This window comes from Gossypium raimondii, chromosome 2 (genome assembly GCF_025698545.1).
Source record: "Gossypium raimondii isolate GPD5lz chromosome 2, ASM2569854v1, whole genome shotgun sequence".
Taxonomy (NCBI): Eukaryota; Viridiplantae; Streptophyta; class Magnoliopsida; order Malvales; family Malvaceae; genus Gossypium; species Gossypium raimondii.
Genome location: NC_068566.1, coordinates 36087533 through 36104494, shown reverse-complemented (window position 1 = coordinate 36104494; position 16962 = coordinate 36087533). Strand labels below are relative to the sequence as shown.

Sequence of the window (16962 nt, the reverse complement as noted above, 5' to 3'; positions counted from 1 at the left end):
AAGCAAGCAGTTCAACGCGAACACCGAGATCGACGTGCCTCCTATTGGCGCCGGTACCAGGGACACTCCTCCCCTTCCCATTGGCTCTCCGCTGGGGTCCACTTGCGACCATTTTTCCGTACTCTCATCCCCGCCTAACTTTTCTGGATTTCGCCACGTTTCGTTTCTCGACCAATCCTTTTTCTGCGTTGTTCGTCTCACTGTTCACACACGTGTTGAACCTCACACGTGTCCCTTTCATTCTCCTTATAAATCTCAACACTCCTATTCCAAACATGGAGTGCGTCCGCATCGTAGAGTCTCTGGACACGCACGGGAAAGAGAGAGAAATTTTTTTTTATTTTAAATAAGGCAGAGTGAAAAAGAAAAGAAGAGATTTCTGGAGAGAAGAAAAATGGAAGGCAGAGGAGGGTGTTGCATAGCGAGATATGCATCTTCTGGCCATGGGGTCTATGATATGTCGAAAGTGCACCGGATAATGCTCCGGTTCCGACCGATCGCTCCGAAACCGGCAACGGGTGGATCGGTTTCCCCACAGGGAAGTAGTGAGGTTTGTTCTAAGCCGGGGAGAGGAAAAAGAAGACTCTCTAAAGAAAGTAACACTGTGAGTAATACAAAGAGGTGCAACAAGAAAAGAAGGGTTTTGAACGAAGAGAAGAGGGTTACTTTGCCACTTCTACCTGAAACCCCTGACTGCAAAGAAGAGTCTATTCTGAAGCAGCAAAAGGATGGAGTAGTCCAAAAGATGATGCCGTTTTGGTTAAGCTTCGGTGAAGCTGGTGATAAAAAGGAGGATTTTCTCGGTGGTGGTGGTGGTGGTGGTGTACGGTCAGCAGATCAGGAGGTGTTTATGGGAGGGCAGACGGTGAGAGTGGGGTCGTGCGTGACGGTGGAATGCGTTACAGAGACATGGGTGAGTGGGGATGGGCTAGGGAGTACAGACGAGGAAAAGAAGGTGAATCTCGGGAGGGACACGTGTCCGGGGTTTATATCGGATGGGTTGGGGAGGGTAACGTGGACAAACGAGGCGTATAAGGAAATGGTTGGAGGGGAAACGTTGGTGTGGTTGGTGATGAAGGAAAGGATGCCGATGACGACAACGTACCCGGCGTTTACATGCAAGGTAAGGGTGCAATACACGTGCGGGAAGGAGCGGAGTTCCTTGACGCTGCCTTGCGACGTTTGGCGCATGGACGGCGGTGGATTTGCATGGAGGCTCGATATCAACGCCGCTCTTTGCTTGGGCCGGTGAAATTATAAAAAATAAATAAATCCTTCTATCGCTTCACTGAGCTTTCTATTTGCATCAACTTTCCTTTTAAATTGTAAATATTTTATGGGAGCTTGCCTGTTTTTATTTTCTTTCTTTCTTTGTTTCCGACTGGATCTGGAGTGTTTGGTTTTGAGATGCAAAAAGCATTTGAAAAGGAACTCGAAGTAGTCAGATTTTGATGTATTTATTATTATTGTAGATGGTTTTATGGCACTTCTTCAGTTCTCATGTGCTTAACTCACTGTATGTTTGCAGTTTGCATAGACAGATGGAGCTTAGGGTTGGCCTTTTCCCACTTTTCAATACATTTGATGCATTTTGAGTTAGGGTTTTAGTTTTCTAGTTACTTTAAAGGGAATGAATGAATCAAATATTAAACGTGATATCTCTCGCCTAAAAAAGATTAATCTGACAAAGGGTGAAGGGTAAGTTGGAATATTATTGAAAAAGGTGGTTACATTCTTCTGAAGCATATTTAAAATAGTGTGTATAAATAATGACTTTTACTAAGAAGTCAAATTATGAATATAAATCGGGGTTAATGTCGTAGTATGATGTCTGAAGATGGAAGAGGTCGGGGAGACAGAAAAAGAACATGCAGATTTAAACCGGTTGAACATGTTATCACATGTAGTAAGGTGATAAAGAAGTTTATTCTTGGATTGATTTGTAATTGAATTCATGTTGTAAGTTTGTATTTTTCTTCATCAAATTCTGAGTAGACAGTCTAAATAATTTCAAATAATTTTGATATTATATGAGTTATAATTATGGTTTTTGACCAAATAAATTATAAATATTTTTATTTTGAAGAATTCTTTTATGTAAATGTATTAGTACAACAATTATTTTATATTACATACCTGAAAGGACTTATTATAAGTAACACTTATGATCATGTGAATTTTACATGTACTATTCTTTTTGTTTATTTGTAGCTATTGTACACTGTAATTTAAAGTGCAAATAATTAATCTGTACATAACTTTCAAACCAATAAAAAATCATTTATTATTTATTATACTATCACATTCCAATTGATTTTCTTTTAAAATAAAAAAACAAAATAACTTAAGCTAGGTTTACAATATCAAAAATACTATTAGATTTCTCGCTGTCAGTGGCTTCTAATAATTCCACAAGAGTTGTTGTCGACACATTAACTCCCACCATATCGGTAGAGATCATCTCGGCAATCTTGTCAATAACACAATTAGCCTCCCTTGAAATGTGTTTAACTACCCAAAACTCTTTATGTTGTAGCAACTTTTGGATTCGCCTAACAAGCATAGAGATTGAACTAGCTGAAGAGTTCCTTTTTATTGCTTGGACCACCTCAAGGTTATCTACATGGATCAAAATTCTCTCCAACCCCGCTTCTTTTATTAAGGTAAGACCATCCAAAATACCTTATAATTCGGTATTAAAGACAGAACATTTTCTCAAGTGGTTAAATCTCATAATCCATTCCTCCAGTGGACGCATATCTTGTAGATAAATTAACATCATCAATATGCAAATGAACCCAATTATCTGATAAAGGGTACCTTTTAATAGAAGTATTTCGTCGACTCAGAAATTATTTTTAGTTTTTGTTATTAAGTTTTAATATTGAAAATACATTGTTTTTAGAAAATATATATCCTAGAACTCTAATATATGCTTTTATGAGTGAGCAAAATTTATTAAAACTGACTTAATTGTCCGAATCACTCCAATTTAGTTAAATCAATTCTGGTTTTGAATCAATTAGAGATTGATTAAAACTTATTACACTATTAAATTTATATATATTTAAAATATTATACAAATCCAAAAATATATTATACCTAAGCTAAATGAACTCCTAAGCCCAATCTCAAATAAATATAACACTCAAAACTCAAAATATAATAATATATAATTTACACCAACCCAAATCCATAAACATTAAATAATTAAATTTGTAAAACCCAAATTTAGTTCAAATTTATGTAAAAATTTTGGATCTTGCTCTTTCTTGGGAGCTCGACTTGGGATGGCTAAGAATCAAATTTGCATAATTATATGACTAGAACTCTTTAAGAGTCTAATATTTGTATTGTTAATATATTTTATTTGAAAATTTGTATTTTAATTTTTATAATGGTGCTTTAACTTTTCATTTTACGTTATAGATAATTTTTTATTATGATAAATATGATTTAAAATTAATTAATTAATTAATTAATTAATTATACCATTAGTGTTACATAAAAGCTAATAATCCAATTGTTGTACTCGATTGATGAAAAATTGTACAAAAAAACCTTTATCGATTCACCTATTGTTTATTCAATGAATAATTTTTGTATGAATGCATATATGTATGTCTGTCTGTATGTATATATGTACGTAAGAATTTTACTTTCACTCGCAACATGAGTGTGACTATTTTACATAAAAAATTTCATTGCATTATTTAAAAGTTTTTATTTAAGTTATTGGGTTATTAAGGTATTTTTAAGGTTTGGTTAGTGGGCTTTAAGCGATGATTTGATAATTGATAAGGTAAATCAGTACCCTCCAATGAGTAGAAAAAAATATTTTAAATCCAAGTCGATCTAACAGTCAATGTCGAAAAATAGAGAAAAAAGTTATTTGAATTTTAGTTTGTAGATTCATAACGTTCAAAGTTATTTCATAAAAAAAAAGATTTGAACTATAGAAAAGAAAGGGAATGATAACTTTCAATTGGTGCATGCAATGCAAACAAAGAATGTCATACAATAGCAATTTTAATAGCTCAATAATTTAAATTTAAATTTTAAATAATTCAATTACCATTTTGTAACTTTTAAAATTGACTAAAACATAAACTTTCTAAATAATTCAATGAACTTGGATGTAGTTTACCTAGTAATTAATAATCCATTATAATTGATGAGGAAAACAAGTTAAAAATTTAGGGTAAAGTACAAAATATCACTAAACTATTAGTTTTATTCTAGTTTGATCATTCAATAATTAATTTTTCGATTTAATCAGTAAACATTAGTTGCGGTTTGAATTTATGAAGGTTTGAATTTTAACAAATTGCAATCGTGTAAATAATTTTTAGGAATAAATTATATTAGGATCATCTTGAAAAGTATAGTTTTAGGCACCAATAAATAATGTCGCGTCTTTAAATTTTAAAGATAATAAAGTATTATTATACACTCATCTATATTTAATATATTCTCCAACTTAATTTAACTTTAATTAAATTACTTAAAATAATTAATTTTTTAATTATAAACAAACATATTTTCTTCTTTTACAAATTTTAATAATTTTTCCATAAGTTAATATTTTTTTATTTTTGTTAATTATGTGTCAATGTTATGGAAAAATTGTTAAAATATCATTAAATAATTGGAAAGGGACTATGAATGATATGGTAGGAAGAGTCCATAAAATAATAAGTGTATAATAATAATTTCATGTCATTAAAATTTAAAGATGTAGCAAAATTGTATCTGTGTTTAAGAACCTTAGTTTTTATTTAACCTCATGCTAATGTAAGTTTTTTTTATAGTTTGACTTTGACCATCTCTTTACTTTTTATTCTTTTTTCATCCATCTTTGATCGTCTCTTTTCTTCTTTCTTTTACAGCTTTCATTCATTTCCTTCTCCATCGCCACATATCCTCCCTGCTTGTACCGGACTCTCTCTCTCACCCTTGTCCCACCACCGACACATTATCCTCATCTCCCTCATCTTCGCCTCCTTGCGCCCGTCGTCATCCTCTCTTTCGTCACCCTCGCCCTCTTCTTCTGCCATCATCAGAGTTCTCAAATGATGATTTATTATATTACATGAGAAAAACATTTGCTCATTTTAGTGAGGGAAAAACAGGGAATTGATTAGAAATGGGCAAATGTTAAAGTCATAAAATTCTCAGTTATAAAAGATGTTGTTTTCCTATATAATGTAACTATTTTCCTCGATCCATTTTCAAACTCTAGTTAAAACTTAAAGGGTAAATTACACCAACAGTCGCTCAACTTAGGCGTAGCTAATAAAAAAGTCACCTAGGTTTCATTTCAGTCACTCAACTTTTGAAAAATAACAAAACAATCACTAACGTTATAAAAAAGTGACAAAACAGTCACTAATTAACAATTTTCATTAGTGTCTTAACGAGACCGCTGATGTGGCAAGTTAACTGCTGATGTAGCCAGTTAACTTGCCACGTTGGATGTACATAGTGAAAACCCACCCAATTTAAGAAGAAATTGAAAAAAAATCCCTAAAAAAACCCTTAACAGAGAAAAAGAATAAGAAGAAGCAGGAGAAGAAGAAGAAGAAGAAGAAAAGACTGAAAAAAAAGTCTTCTTTGCCTAATTTGGCGGAATCTGATTCTTTGCCATTGAAACACCATGTCTTTGCTCTTCTTCTTTTTATTGGCTCTCTTCCTCTGTAACCTTCCGCCATTCTTGGCGAGGTCTTATGGTTTAGCCAAAAAAGAGCATGGTTTCAAAGAAAATGATAAATCGAAAGGAAGCTTCATGCTAAGGAATTTGCATATTTGCTTACTCGATTTGATTAAATTTGGCATTTTCATCTTCTTACTGAAATTTAATCAACCAAATCTGTACCAAAGATGAAATGCTTTAGTCAAAATTTCTTCTTCTAAATAAGAAGCAATACACTTAAGCACGCTACTCAAATGATGTTTCTTCAGTTTTCTTCATCTCAGATTGCTTGACCTGCAACAAAACACAACCATATCTTCAAGTGAATCAATTCTAAAACAAAAGGGAATGACCAAGGTAATGAAAGAAATAATAACAAGAAAAGCTCAAAGTATTGAAGAACGTTTTTGATTACTAAAAAACACAAAATTACATTATATAAAATGACATATAAATAGCTTAACTACATGTAACGTTAAAGCTAAAAAAACCTGCAACTAATAGCCCACTAAAACCTCAACTAACAAAACATAATCTGATCATATCCCTATAAAATAGGAACCAACTTATTTGATAAAGAAAACAAGTAAATTAAAAAATCCAGTAAGATGCACTAATTTTTAACACCCCCCTTAGTGCATGCTTACGATCAGGAACTCCAAGAGCATCTCTAAATTGCTGAAACTTAGGCTTCACCAAAGCCTTAGTGAAAATATCAGCCACTTGATCGTTGGTGCGAATGTTTACAAGCTCAATCTCTTCACTTAGAACCTTTCCTCGAACAAAATGATGTCGAACCTCGATGTGCTTCGTTCGAGCATGAAAAATCGGGTTCAATGCAAGCTTAATAGCACTTTCATTATGACACTTAATTCTTACAACATAATCAACTTTGCATATGTCTCCAATCAACCTCTTCAACCAAATGCACTCTTGTGCAGCCATAGTTGCTGCCACATACTCGGTTTCGGTACTCGACAAAGCAACAACACGTTGCTTTTTGCTACACCAAGAAACCATTGCTGAACCGATGCTAAAACAATATCCTGAAGTCGAGTGACGATCGTTTGTATCTCCAGCCCAATCGGCATCAGTAAATCCACTCAACATAAAGCTATCACATCTCTTGTATAGAAGACCATAACCAATAGTTCCTTTAACATAATGCAAAATCCTCTTTGCTACATCCATATGAATAGTTGTTGGATTCTGCATAAATTGAGAAACAACACTAACAGAGTATGAAATTTCAGGCCTTGTAATGGTCAAATAGATTAAGCTTCCAACAAGTTGTCGGAACTTTCTTACATCTTCCAACGCTCTCCCATCATCTTTCTTCAACTTCAAATTCGGCTCCATCGGAGTAACTTTTTCTTTCGACTCCCCTATATCGAAACGCTCCAAGAGATTCCTTGCATAGCCTTTTTGAGAAAAAAAGTAACCTTGATCTGATTTTTCCACTTCTAGACCAAGAAAACATCTAATCTCCCCCAAATTTTTCATCTCAAAACGAATAGACAAGTCATTCCTCAAATTACAAATTTTTGATTCATTATCTCCAGTTATTATCATATCATCAACATATAATAATACCAAGAGATATGCACCTGATTCAAATTTTATAAATAAACTAGAATCTGATTCAGAAACTCTAAAGCCACAAAAAATGAGATATTGAGCAGCTTTACCATACCATGCTCGTGGCGCTTGCTTAAGGCCATATAACGCTTTCTTCAAACGGCAAACACGATCGGGAAATTCCTTAGAGACAAAGCCAATAGGTTGCTCCATAAATACTTCACGATCTAAATCTCCGTAAAGAAACGCATTCTTTACATCAAGTTACCATAGTCTCCAACCTTTAAACGCAGCAAGCGAAATAATCGATTTCACCGTCACCATCTTCGCTACTGGGCTGAACGTCTCCTCGTAGTCCAATCCATAATTTTGAGAAAAACCACGAGCCACCAGACGAGCTTTAAATCTATCAATGGTGCCATCCAATTTTTTCTTCACGCGAAAAACCCATTTACAAGTGATCGGCTTACAATTTTCTGGTTTAGGAACCAACTCCCACGTCTCATTTTTGTCTAAAGCTTCAATTTCTTCTTCCATGGCTGTCTTCCATTTTGAATGCCCTTTGGCTTCTTCATAACTTACTGGTTCTTCATCAGACGCTCCAACAAAGAAATAAGAAATGATACTACAATGATTAAGCTGCACCTCATAGTCTCTGAGATACTTAGGTTGTCTCATTTCTCTGGTAGACCTCCTCACTCTCTGTTGCTCACCACCCTCATGTCGTTGAACATTCTGACTTGGAGTTGGTGTTGGAGATTCATTTTCTAACTCATATCAGTGAATGGAAGCAAATTAACTCTTGGAAATAGCTCATCCAAGTTTTCACCATCACCTTCAAGAACAATATTTTCTGCAGCAAATCTTTGAATGGAGTAGAAAGATGATACTTCATCGAACACGACATCTCTCGAAGTAGTAAACTTCTTCGTATCCGGATCCATACACCTCCATCCCTTCCTGTAAGAATCATAGCCAATAAATACACACTTCTTTGCTTTTGGATCAAGTTTAGTTCTTTTAATTTCGGAACATGTACTTAACAAATAGAACCGAAGACTCGAAAATAATTCACATTTGGCTTTTCACCATATAAAATCTCAAAAGGAGATTTCTGTGTACCTGGTCAAGGAGGCAGCCTATTTGTCACATGACATGCATAAAGAACAGCTTCCGCCCAGGCTCTCGAGGAAGATTCTTGTCATGCAGCCATGAAAGGCAAATCGAAGCAAGATAACCAAGCTTTCTTTCTGCAACTCCGTTCTGCTGTGGAGTATCTGGACAAGTCATTTGACGACAGATGCCGTTGTCATCACAATACTGAAAAAAATTATCGGACATGTATTCTCTGCCATTGTCACTTCGAAGACACTTAATCTTCTTTCCAATCTCTTTTTCAACAGCAGCTTTGAACTCCACAAACTTGGATAATGCTTCACTCTTCTCTTTCAAAAATTTCACCTAAGCGAACCTTGAGTAATCATCCACCAAAACCATGACATAACAGTGGCCGTTACAACTCTGTGTTCTCGTTGGTCCCGTCAAGTCCGTATGAACCAATTTGAGTAAAGAAGATCTCTGATTTGATGAGCTTTTGAAAGGAAGACGATGAGATTTACCATATTGACAGCCTTGACAAATCACATCTTCACGTACACTCTTCAAGATCGGCATCCCATCTAACAACTTTTTCGAAGAAATTTGTTGCAGCATTTGGTACCCCACATGACCCAATCGAGCATGCCAAATAGAGGCGTTATCAGTTTGGCTTGTTTTCTTCACATAAGCTTCACCTGCCGACATAACAAACAACGAGCCTCTCTTTTCACCAGAAAACACAACATCAGCAGAAATTTCTTTCACATTATCAAGCACCTTCACATCTTTAGGGCCAAACAAGACATATTTTCCAGAATCATTAATTTGAGAAACTGAAACTAAATTTTTCTTCAAACCTGGAACATGATACAGATCAGTCAATTTGACACTTTCGGTTTTCGTATCGTCAGCAACATCGATCACCACAACGCCCTCTTTTGCTACCGGATGAGTGGAGTTATCCGCAGTCACAATAACTCGATCTCTACGGTGTTCATGCATCTTCGAGAACAAAGTATCATTTCCTGTTACATGGTGAGAATAACCAGAATCAATGATCCACTCCTCCTTCTTGTTATCAGTATAATTGACAAAAGCTTTTGATGAATTTTGTTCAATAGCTTCAACAGTAAAGCAATGCACCCATTTGAGTCGATCATCGGTTTCTTTCGTGGATGCGACATTGGCCTTGGAAATCTTCACACGGTAATTTCTCTTGATATGTCCAGTCTTTTCGCATCTGAAGCATTTGAAAGACTTTTTGCTTTGCGAGTTGCCATCTTTTTCCGAACTAAAGTCTTCAGATCTGCCTTTATTTCCAAACTCATTCTTCTTGCTTGGCTTCCCTTTTGAGAAGAGAACGTCATTAGATTCGAAACTTTTCGCCATATACTTTGCCAAAGCTTATTGATTAGAGAGAAAATTCTCTAACTCCTCCACTGAAGGCTGTGTCGACCACACTTGAATAGAAGTGACAAAAGGCCCATACTCATTCTTCAAACCACGGATAAAATAACGACGCAAATGAGCTTCACTAACTTTCTCATCCGTATCTATCTCTGAAATTTCAGTACAAATATTTTTAACTCGTAAAAAGTATTCCAAAATTGACATACCTCCTTTTTTTAACCCGGCCAATTCGTTCTCCAACAATTGCAACCTTGCAGTATTCTTCTTGGTAAACAACCTTTCGAGCATTTCCCAAACTTCTTTTAGAGAGTTAACATCACGAACATGATCAATGAACTCTTTGCTAATAGAAGTCCTCAAAGAAAAGAGAGCTTTACCGTACTTGACCTTCCAACTCCTTCATGACTCGGCATTCTCGGGAATATCGGGAGCGATTGTTGCATCAGCGTCAACAACCAATCCCCACAAGTCCTGGCCTTGAAGAAATGCCTCCATACATATCCTCCAATACTTGTAGTTAGTGCCTACAAGCTTCTCCATACCAATCTGATTATTTCCTCCATTTGAAACCTCCATTGTAGCAACTAGCAAAACACCCTTTCACACAATTAACCAATGAATAATCTGGCTCTGTGATACCATAAAACAAAAGGGAATGACCGAGGTAATGAAAGAAATGATAACAAGAAAAGCTCAAACTATTGAAGAACATTTTTGATTACTGAAAAACACAAAACTACATTAGATAAAATGGCATATAAATAGCTTAACTACATGTAACGTTAAAGCTAAAAAAACCTGCAACTAATATCCCACTAAAACCTCGACTAACAAAACATAATCTGATCATATCCCTATAAAATAGGAACCAACTTATTTGATAAATAAAACAAGTAAATTAAAAAATCCAGTAAGATGCACTAATTTTTAACAAATTCTCCTACAAAATATACCACTCATTATATATTTTGTTTTAAAAAGTTTGCTAATAATATCATGCAAACACTCTAAAAATGCTTCGTGCACTAGGGTAATTTCAGCAAAATTATTGGAAATGTTCATTAGTTGTTTCACTGCAAACTTTGATGCTTCCTCATCTAACATACAACCTTATGCAATTTAAGGTTGGTTGTACTCACCAGTACTGATTGTGTAATATAAATGAATCAGTTGCCACTTTTTTCCCATCATCATTACGGTTCCAATGGTAGAATGCATGTGTCCTATTTTGGATCTCCAGTGTCGACTGACCATAACTAGCTTCTCGGAATGCAGAATACTCTGGTTGGGGATCTAAAAATCTGTAGAATCAAAAAACCATTTGCTTAATTTAGCGAGGTATGTAGTTTGTAACAAATTAACTATAAACAAGTAGCTAAATATCATTCTTGTCTTTGTTGCAACATGCCATCAAACTAACCTTCCAACTAGACCTTCTTGATTTCCACCATCTCCGAAAGTGATGTAAACTAGAGCTGATTTGTCTGGTATACGGTAATGTTCGCCACTTGATCCATTGTACCTTATATTTGAGATGTGATGCTAAAAATTTAGAGGAAAGAAGCATGAGCCTTCCTTCCATAAAATAAACCAATGGTTGTACTGAAATAGATACAATGGACAACAATTTATGCATGAAAGGGTTTAGTATAAAGAGTTCAAGTGGCTCAAAAATGACTTAAATCTATTGATGATCCAAGACCTTCAGATTTCTTGCCAATGCATGAAGGAACATGTATCAGTTGAGATGAAATCCACAATCTCACATCAAATTAATTGAGTTTCACAGAAAATATGAATAAATAGGATTCTAGGTGCTAATGCATGAACCAACAAATAAGTTAATTTTGGTTATTAGTCATAAAATTACAATGTGGCAACATGGTACTGCTAGTTAAAGATAAACATACCAACATTATATCAAGTGATGACTAATGAGGTTAACGTAGGGTGGGAGTGGCCATACCTTTCAAGGAGATCTCTCCATCAAGAAACCTAAAAATAGAGAATAAGACTTTCTTTCGTACGAAGTCAGGAGCTTCGACGGCCTGAACCATGTCATTAGTCTTGAAGAAAAGGCGCCCCAATGCACTTCTGTAGTCGTCTTCTGGTCACGTGGGATTCGAACAGTAAACCACATCTCAATCTGAAAAACCATAAGACCCCGCCAACAATGGCGGAAGGTTACAAATGAAGAGAGCCAAGAAGAAGAAGAAGAAGAAGAAGAAGAAGAGCAAAGACATGGTGTTTCAATGGTAAAGAATCAGACCCTGCCAAATTAGGCAAAGAAGACTTTTTTTATAGTCTATTCTTCTTCTTCTTCTTCTTCTTCTTCTCTGTTAAGGGGTTTTTTTAGGGTTTTTTTCAATTTATTCTTAAATTGGGTGGATTTCCACTATGAAAATCCAACATGACAAGTTAATTGGCCACATCAACTAGTTAACTTGCCACATCAGTGGTCCCGTTAAAACACTAACGGAAATTGTTAATCAGTGACTGTTTTGTCACTTTTTTATAACGTTAGTGACTATTTTGTTATTTTTCAAAATTTGAGTGATTGAAATGAAATCTAGGTGACTGTTTTGTTAGCTACCCCAAAGCTGAGTGACTATTGTTGTAATTTACCCAAACTTAAATTACTGAAAGTAGTGGGTGGAAAGTAATTTAAATTAGACCAAAGCATCCAAGAGGTGAAGTCCTATTTATGCATTTACTCTATTTTTGGTTTCTAAGGTGACATTTATCAAGGCTTCTTTCACTAGCTAATTGACCTTTATCGATGTAAGCTGTAATTTTAATCTCTCAACAGCATCGGAGTTCCCAAGGCAGATTGGTAGGTTCTTTGAGGAAGAACATGTCTTAACATCATTCAATGAAGGAAATCTTGTGCCATGATTCCCTACTAGCACAAGATGCAAGATTGGAAGAACATCTGAAACATATGATTGGTATGATTTGGAGACTTACAACAATGAAACAAGTGTTCTTACTTTTTAGTCAGTTTCAGGAAAAGCATTTCAGGCTTAAAGATAAAAGGTAAACTCTTAATGTTAAGGAAATGATGTATAAATTTGCATTGATTGTATCTTTGGTGTTTTTCCTTATCGTATTCATACTCAATTATCGGGTTAATAACATCGAGGATGCTTGTTGCAAGAGGAATGTGTTTGGTAGGAGCCTTGAGACCTCTGGGTGGCCAAGAAGTACAATGTTAAGAGATGCAAAGATAGAGAAAAACATCATCATCAAACTCTTAATCAAAATATTTGGCTTCAGTGGGGGAAAAACAAGAACTTCATTAGAAATGGGCAAATGTTTTTCTCATGTAATCTAATAAATCATCATTTGAAAACTCTAATGATGGCAGAAAAAGAGGGCAAGGGCGATAGGAGAGAGGATGACAACGGCCACAAGGAGGGCGGAGGAGAGGGAGATGAGGACAATGTATCGGGGTTGGGACAAGGGTGAAGGAGAGTCCGATACAATCAGGGAGGATATGTGGCGAAGGAGAAGGAAATGAAGAAAAGCTATAAAAGAAAGAAAAGACGATAGAAAGTTTTTTTACTTATATAATAATAATTTTAAATATATGCGAATACCATTATTTACTAAAATGATATGTTTGCAACAGTACTAAGGGAGAAGGTAGAGAGATAGGCGGCTTTTAAAGTGGTGGAGGGAGAGAGATGGATTGCACCAATATTAAATGTAATACCCAATTTTTTACCTGGCCCACAATAAACAAGCAGTCCATTTTTTACAAACAGGCCTATAGAGCCCAAAACCCGAAATACAACAGGGGCCCAAAGCTCAGTGACCCAAATCAATTGCAGAAACCCTAGGGTTTCTGAAGAAGACCTTTGCACCGCAACCGTAGCCATCACCAAGCCGAATCTTCACGATCTTCACCTGCAAACACAAGAAAGGAAAGAAAATCAAATCAAACGAAATCAAATCAAACAGATTTATTGTTTCTATTTGTTGTATTTTCATTCGGCTATATAAAGCCATAGACAATATTGTAAATGGACCCCCGATTTCGAAATCGAAAATACAAACTACGACTTTCGCAACATCAAGAGCAAAAAAAATTAAAGCAAAGGTTGATACTTGCAATTTTATTGTTACATATATTTTATTTACATACGAATAATATAGAGAAGAGAATGAAAGAAACAACCTGCGTTTGGGAGCCTAAACCACCGTGTGCCTCTGAGGTAGCCGTCTCCGAGGAAAGACGGTCAGAAACCGAAAGGTTTCTCGGGTTTTTGAGGCGTCTCTGCTTTTATTTTGAAGGTTTTAAGTCCAGATTTGGGTAAAGGGGGTCAAGAAGGCTAAAAGGGGGATTTTTTCCCTTTTTTCGGCCACCGCAGACGGTGGCGCCGGTGCCGGAGATCGGTGGCCGGCGCGGTGGCTGACGAAGGGCCGATGACCGACCAACCAGAGGCCGGTGCCGGAGGTTGAGAGCTTTTTTTGAAGGAATTTTTTGTTTGTTTTAGGGATTAGAGAAATGAAATTTTTCTTTAAAATTTTGGCTTAAATAGCCGATTGAAAACGGCGTCGTATTGAGGGGAGGATCCGCGCGTCGACCCGACCTGCACCGAGGATCCGCGTGTTTTTCATGCGAAGGGCAAATTGCATTTTGACCCTCCGCCTTTTAATGAATTTTCAATTAGGTTTTTTATGTTTTTAAATTTGTTTTAAATTTATTTTTCATTTCAATTTAATCCTACTGGAACGGCGCCGTTTTAGAGGAGAAGGAAAAATTTCCCTTCTAGCCCCTCTATGTAATTCACGATTCAATTTAGTCTTCCGGACTTTATTTATTTGAATTTACCCCATATTTTTACTTGTAATCCAATTTAGTCCTTTTTCATATTTTCTTCAAAAATTAATATTTTTGATAATGCAATTGTTTTTATCTTATCTTATAATTCTTATATGTAATTATTATTATGTTGTATACATGTTTTTTTTAAATTAGTATTTTTCGCGTACTTGTATTAGATATATACTTGTTTTATTTATTTAATTATCTTTGATATTATTTATTTCAAACCTATGTATTTTTATGTGTACTTGTATGTATTTTTGTTATTTATCTTAATTATTCGCTTATTAATTTATGTTTGCATATTTTTGCTCATTTATTTAATATCTTTTGCATGTCATTATTTATATTCATTTGTTTGTATTATTTCTATGCTATTATATTTGTTATCATTTTTATTATGACATTTAGCATATAAAATAATGTTACATCATTTTATTTTATAAAAAAATTTAAAAATATAATTTTTTTTTTAAAATTGAGATAATACTCGTATTTAGGATTGCTCAAGGAAATTGAGCCCTAAAGTATTGGGTTCCGATTTTTTTGAAAATCTAACAATCGAGGATTGCTCTTTAAACCAACTAAAAACTCATTATTGGGAATTCAACACGTTGTGTCCTAACATATTGGATGTAACGCATTGATTTCTCGAAATGAAGATTTTTTTTAAAATAATAAAAGAAATATTCCGAGTTTGGGGTTTTGAAGGAATTGTGCCCTAACGTATTGGGTGTGATTTCTTAAATCTGGGATAAGTGGATGTTCTTTTAAAGTAAAGGAAATATTCCGAGTTTGGGATTTTAGAGGAATCGTGACGTATTGGGTGTGATTTCTTAAATCTTGGATAAGTGGATGTTCTTTTAAAGTTTTATTACACTAGTATTTTGGCCCAATTCATTTTTGGGGGAAAATTAGAATGTTGTGCCCTAATGCATTGGGTGTGGTATCTTCTTTCTCTGAAATAATAAGGGTCTTAATACGTAGCCTTGTAAGTTTTGCTAAAGATTACGTTTTTCCAAATGCTCGACCTTAAGACACGAATCAATTAACTAGGTACCAATTTTTTGGGGGTAATGAGGGTGCTAATCCTTCCTCATACGTAACCGACTCCCGGACCCGTTTTTCTAAATTTGTAGACCAAAGTCATTTTTAGGTGAACCAATCACACCTTAATAAAAGATTGGTCGTGACTCCCAATTTTTTTTGATTTTTTTAAAGTCGACAAACTAAAATTTTTGTTTTTCAAAAAATGGTTTCGACAGCTTAGCAACTCCACTGGGGACTAATTTTTTTTTTAAAAAAAAGAGAGTCGAGCCACAAAGTTGATTAATTTTTGTCTTATGGTCGAGGAAAATATTGTTTTTAAAAAAACTCATGACATCATTTCGCATTCATTAACTTATTGCTTAAATGTTGTTTGCATTATACATTTCATGAGTTGAACAAGTTTACCCTTTTAAGTGGGAGTGAGAAGTTATGCCTTCGTGAGGTTTTTACCTCCGTGTAGGATAGTGGATTGCTTCCGGGATACATCTGTACCTATGTCTTCGTGAGATTTTCATCTCCGTGCAGCCATGGGGAAATGTATTCCCCTGAACCGAACTCGATCCATATGAGCCTATAATGGGTGAGGATTGAGGAATCTGCTGGTTCGGGTACCTTTACTCTAGAAGCCAAACTTCATATAATGAACCTTAGGAATCCATCCTAGGTAGAATTATACTAAACCCTAATAGATATCCAATTAGGGATCTTTACTATTTCTTGATTATATCTTGTGTTTCTATGTTATACTGACTTTTGGTGTTTTATTTGCATGACATGGCATTTCATTTCATCATAAAAGGCGTCAATCCAAATTCAATTTCTAGATATAAGGCTTATCATGGAAAGAGGGTTTCTTGATAAAGTGGAGGACAATGCGGCTGTTCGAACTTGGTCTGAAACAACACAGCAAGAAAAGGGTGATAGTTTGGCTGATGTGCATGTATCGGAGTTATGGGACTTTACGCATATCAGTGTAACTCAAAACAATTTGCAAGAATTGAAGGAAATCTGGGGTCAATGGAGTGATGAGGTTAGACAACTCTTTTATGATAATTATGGGGATTTGCCTTATTTGCTTGATGTGAAGGTAGATAAGCATTTGTTTCAAGCCCTTGCCCAATTTTGGAATCCTGCTTACAGCTGTTTTACGTTTGGAAAGGTCGATTTAGTGCCTACGATAGAGGAGTATATGGCTTTACTCCGTTGTTCAAAGTTTCAAGAGGACAGGGTCTATTCGAGAGCGGTAAATATGCCAACCTTTTTCAAGAAGCTGATGAGTGTAACAGGAATGAGTGAGCAGTGG

The 16962-nt window shown here is 35.3% G+C and overlaps 2 protein-coding genes across 2 annotated transcripts; one reads left to right on the top strand and one right to left on the bottom strand.

Moving 5' to 3' along the window:
* The first annotated feature begins 266 nt into the window (after positions 1–266).
* Positions 267–1510, top strand: LOC105788555 (uncharacterized). The gene has a single exon (XM_012615497.2). The coding sequence runs from the start codon at positions 395–397 to the stop codon at positions 1250–1252; it is 858 nt and encodes a 285-aa protein (XP_012470951.1). The 5' UTR covers positions 267–394; the 3' UTR covers positions 1253–1510.
* Positions 1511–4892: 3382 nt separating this feature from the next.
* On the bottom strand, positions 4893–7483 carry LOC128034132 (uncharacterized mitochondrial protein AtMg00810-like). The gene is made up of 2 exons (XM_052622898.1): positions 6340–7483; positions 4893–5050 (listed from the first exon to the last, which is right to left on the bottom strand). Exons 1-2 carry the CDS (start codon positions 7481–7483, stop codon positions 4893–4895), a joined length of 1302 nt encoding a protein of 433 aa, XP_052478858.1.
* Between the last annotated feature and the right edge of the window lie 9479 nt (positions 7484–16962).

Bases quoted from the DNA above. Each gene is read 5' to 3' on its own strand.
- LOC105788555 (XM_012615497.2), top strand. From the start codon at position 395: ATGGAAGGCAGAGGAGGGTGTTGCATAGCGAGATATGCATCTTCTGGC.
- LOC128034132 (XM_052622898.1), bottom strand. From the start codon at position 7,483: ATGGAGCAACCTATTGGCTTTGTCTCTAAGGAATTTCCCGATCGTGTT. The intron at 5,051-6,339 runs GTAAGCATGCAC...TGATGATGGCAG, and splicing joins TGCTCTTGGAGTTCCTGATC to AAGAAGAGGGCGAGGGTGAC.